At 39.0% G+C, this 4,753-nt stretch overlaps 1 protein-coding gene across 14 annotated transcripts in view; it reads left to right on the top strand.

Annotated features, from left to right (window-relative positions):
- The window catches only part of MFF (mitochondrial fission factor), an 81,976-nt gene that overhangs the window by 14,402 nt on the left and 62,821 nt on the right, over window positions 1–4,753 (top strand). For all 14 annotated transcript variants that reach the window (XM_019503624.1, XM_019503622.1, XM_019503621.1 and 11 more), the window contains 3 exons: window positions 1–109; window positions 1,228–1,400; window positions 2,838–2,926. In XM_019503624.1, the coding sequence (XP_019359169.1) occupies window positions 1–109; window positions 1,228–1,400; window positions 2,838–2,926 (371 nt within the window). The remainder of the gene's footprint in view (window positions 110–1,227; window positions 1,401–2,837; window positions 2,927–4,753) is intronic.

Below are 4,753 nucleotides of genomic sequence, written 5' to 3'. Positions count from 1 at the left end.
GAAAAGCTAAAGGTAGCTCCACCAACTGCTAGTCTGGAACAGAGCATCCAAGAAGGACTTCCAAATGCAAGTGTTACAATGCAGGTCCCAGAGAGGATTGTAGTGGCAGGTATGTTTGCACTTTGGTGTAGGAAAGGCAGATAAAACTTGAACTGCTTTGTTGTACATTCAATGTGGCTCATTGTTGAGGTACAAGAAATAGGCTTATTTTGGGGGGTGTTATTCAGAAACCAAAATTTGGAAAATTCTTCCAAACTTCTAGGTAGCAGCTGATGATTAAATTTTTAAAATGTAAAAAATGTTTCATGGACTAGGAGTATTAGGGCAACTTGTAATTAAGGCAGTTAGCAAATTAAACCTTCTGAAGTATATTGCACTGAAGTTTTCTGACCAGGGCGTACCTATATTGGGGAATTATTATATGCCTCAGCTCTGTTACTCAGTTTCCTGTTCCCTTTCATTACAATATGTCTGAATTAGAATTCTGTAAATTGCCTTCACTTTACTTGGGAATGGACTCCCAAGGGAGGTGTTGCTCTCCCCTACCTTGGGGGCCTTCAATAGGAGGCTGCACAGATATTTGGCTGGGGTGTTATGACCCCGCACTCGTTCCTGCCCAGGGCAGGGGGTTGGATCTGATAATCTGTTTAGGTCCCTTCCAACCCTAAGCACTATGAAACAATGACTTCAGCAAAATTTAATTTTTATTGAATTATATTGGATTCCAAGCTGTAGCATGTTTGGGGATATATTTTAACTTGTGCATTAGGTTCAAGTCATAATTAATCCATTTTTTATTCAGAAGCATTATCTGTTGATTTCTCAGTTTATGAGCTGCACTTCTGACATGTTCCAGAAGTGGTGATTGCTGCTGCTATGTATTTGTTCTAGTTTGAAACATTCGGGCTTTCAAACTCCAAATTCTCTTTAGGTAATTATCTTTAGACAATTCATAGAATGTTCTTAGGACCTGAACCTGCAAGATGAGTGCCCTTGCTCGTAGTGAAAGAGTTGATGCTCAGTACTTCTCAAGGTCACAAATTGCGTATCTAGAAAACACTGCATAAATATGAGTAATGCCTGTAAATATCAGAAATCTCTAATTATGGCTTCTAGTAACATGCAAAATGTGCAGGAGGTAGGAACCTCAAATTATTTGGTGTGTTCAGCAAAGCACTTGGGATGTCTTTGTTGTTCATTGTACATTAATACACTTTATTCTTGCAGGTAATAGTGAAGACACTCCATTTTCCAGACCACCAGATCTTGATCTTCTGCAATCCACTGCATTCAAACCTTTGGCATTGAAAACTCCTCCTCGGGTTATTTCACTTAGTGAGCGACCACTAGATTTCCTGGACCTAGAAAAACCACCACCACAGACACCTCAAAATGAAGAGGCTAGTATTTTTATTTTATTTAGTTATAGCTGTGAAGTTTTCTATGAAAGAAGTAAAATGGGATGGTCATGGTTCTCTGGTCCAGATTAGTTTGATGCTACTAAAATAAAAGCGTTGATATAAAAATATTTTACAAAGCACTCTGTGTGCCTGCTGGCAATAACAACCCTCTAACCATCTGTCAGTTAAAATTAAATATGGAATCTAAAATGCATCATTACATTTGCCAAAAGTTGTTTTTGTTTTTTTTTTTGTCTAAGGAGAAAATTGTTCAAGAAATTTCACTTTCACTGGGATTTTCAGGTTTATTGGAAAAAAGAAACTGCAAATTTCAATGAAAAGTATTGCATTTCTTCTGTGTTTTTGTGGGAAATTCATTTAATGTCCCAAACAGCTATCACTCTACTACAGCTTGGTAGAAAGAAAAATCACCTGCATTGCAATATTTTCATTTTAATCCCTGTTTTCCACATGGGTATGCCCTAACTTGGCCTTTTTAAATCACATGTGAAAAATCTTGCTATCCATGTTAATGAAGAAATCTACAAAAAAGTGTGTTTTAAAATTCATTGTTTGACTCTAAATTAATTGTAAACATTTGGGGATATTAAATGTCCTGTGGACAGTTCAGTGAAAATATTTGTTAAATGCATATAGGTGATTAAAAAACTAATAAAATAAAAGTATGTAAAAATCTCTGAATACATCAAATCTGTGCACTTTGAGAAGTGATTTAAAAAGGGATTGGGTTATATACCAACTGCCTTGAAGAAAAGGTGACACGGTAAAGGTATATAAAACAACCCTGTTAAAGAAGCTGAATCCTAATACCAGCATAAATGGACACCAATAGCTGCTTTTCACCACTTTTAATTGTTTTTAATAAAATATATAATGAACCATTGAACTGATTACTATGTGTTACTTTTGAGTTACAGAATAGAGCAGTATTCAAAAGTGTCAGGCATCCACTATGTTAGCATAGCCTACATTAAACAAAATATTGTTAATAAAGTCAATAAAATGTAGGTCACAGGTTGAGTCAGCTCTGGCATCAGAATAGGTGAGATGACCTGAGAGATTTTTTACAAGCAGCGAAATGTTTATAAACTTCAATTTGTGAATGGAGGGTGTGGGGGGGAGGCTGGCAAGGTTCAAAGCTGGCCATTATGGTACAGACCTCTGTCTGCTAAGCATGTGAAAAAGACATGTCCCGTAGGTGCTGTATCTCAGTCAGCAAAACCACTGGGCCCAGGTGCAGCTTCTGTCGGCAGAGCTTCTGTGATCTTTTTCATGTTCCTTACCAGTATGGCTATGTTGACAAAACTTTGTAGTGTAAGCCTGGGGCTGGTCTATAGCCATTAATATAGTTCTTTGAGGGCACTTCTCAACAATTTTCTTTTCTGTTTGTTTCCTCTTTCACCCTTTATTTGGCAGGTTCGTTCAGTGGGAAGACTGAAGAGAGAACGTTCCATGAGTGAAAACGCTGCTCGTCAAAATGGCCAGTTGGTCAGAAATGATTCCATGTGAGTAGAGAGCTGAGAGGAAGTAACTTCTTGCAACTTAATAGAATTTTTTCTTCCTTCTTCTCTGCTTTTCCCATTTAATGCCTGATTCATTCATTTCAAATACTGAAACGCTGGTAAGTAATGCAAGCTTGGACACTGGGCATTTTTACATGTGCTGTTGGATCCAGTGCCAGGTGCTTTAATTAGCAAGCTGCACTGATTAAAAGTGCCTGCATGTCACATGTATCAGCATCCCTGCAGTGAAAAAATGGAGGTGAGGTGCTTTTAAACTAAAGGTCATTGAATGTGTTTTATTTCAAAGTGCCCTGCCAACACTTTCAGTGCGAGAGGAAGTGCTGATACAGGTGAGAGAGAAGGCTGCCAGAGTGTGTCAGTTTCTATGCTCCAGCAGACTCAATCAGTCAAGTCTGCTCTGACATGCTAGATTTCCAGTGCACCAGAACAGGCTCCCCACACATCTATAAGAGCCCTGTAATACTGCAGCATGTCTTCTGAATATTCTTAAATTATTTGTTCAGTCATGTATTTCTGATGCAACCTTCCTGCACACTTTTTTGTGTAAATTTGTTTTATTGTAAGCTGTGAATTTCAGCTTTAGGTCAGCTGCTTTTCAGTGTAATTTCTAGCTGTCTGCCTGTGACTTTGAAAGAGATTATCAGTTGCTAACTCTTTGCAATGCTTTGTCCCAAGTTTAGGTTATTCTTCCCAGAAACTGAGTTCCACTTTGTGCATCAAAGATGTGTATTACAGTATTTTCTCACCTATAACCTGCATCTTTCCCTCCAAAACCAGCTGCGGAAAATTGGGGTACATTATATTCAAAAGAAAAGGATTCTAATGTGTCTAGAAATTTGGCAGGGAGTAGTAGCAGCCACAGCAATGAACACTGTCACTGCTCCTTCCCTCCCTTCTCCCTGTCAAATTTCCAGACGCGTGGCAGGCTCTCCTCAGCTGCACACCAGGTCAGGCCAGTATGTGAGGCTGAGCCTCAGCCAGACCCAGTATGCTGAGTCTGACCTGGCCCCAGAGCTGGTGTGCTGAGCCAGACCGAGCACAGTGGCTTCATTATCGTGTGCCAGGACAGTCCCAGAATGCCAAATCTGGGACCATATGCTGTCTCCAGGACTACATGCTGGGTCAGATCAGCATGCAGCCCCGAACCCATGGGCCCAGTGCTTCACATGGGGCTGGGAGCAGGTTCTGCTTCCTAGCTGCTGCCTCTCACTTCAGTTGTAGATTTATTTATTTTTCTTCAAGCTCCCCTTCAAAATTAAGGTGTGTACTATATACAGAAGTGTGCTATATTTGAGAAAATACGGTATTCATTTCATGCACCCTATAAGTGTATAAGTAACTTTGGCTATAGACAAACATACCTTTTAAACTTTCCAGAGGAAAGGAGGAGGTGCTACTCAGGAACATGCATCAACTGTTACAATGTAACTATGTCCCCTGCTCCTGTAGTGCTATAAATTAGCTCAATCACTGCAACTTTAACCAGAAATGAAACAGTGCTGAAGTTTGAGTGGTTTTGCTATGCTTGCATCATCACACAAGTATGCAGATGTAACACCTATGACATCCTGTATCTATATTATTTGATATGACTGAATTATGATGTCTGCCTGTTCTTTCTCTCTTGTTATAGTATATATGAAATTTATCATTATATCTTAATGTTAAGAGAGCAGAGTGGTAGATGTCCTTTTTCTATAGAAGGCTGGGTTTGGAAGTGATGTAATTCTATATATCTTTATCCCCTTTGAATTAAAATTAATAGAACAATTAAATAGTTAAATATTGAGTGTATTTCCCACCCCCCAA

The sequence above is a fragment of the Gavialis gangeticus genome, unplaced genomic scaffold, assembly GCF_001723915.1.
Source record: "Gavialis gangeticus isolate Ggan-Ray unplaced genomic scaffold, GavGan_comp1, whole genome shotgun sequence".
Classification (NCBI taxonomy): domain Eukaryota; kingdom Metazoa; phylum Chordata; order Crocodylia; family Gavialidae; genus Gavialis; species Gavialis gangeticus.
The sequence above is the reverse complement of the archived record's forward strand: the minus strand, read 5'-3'. Positions and strand labels throughout refer to the sequence as shown.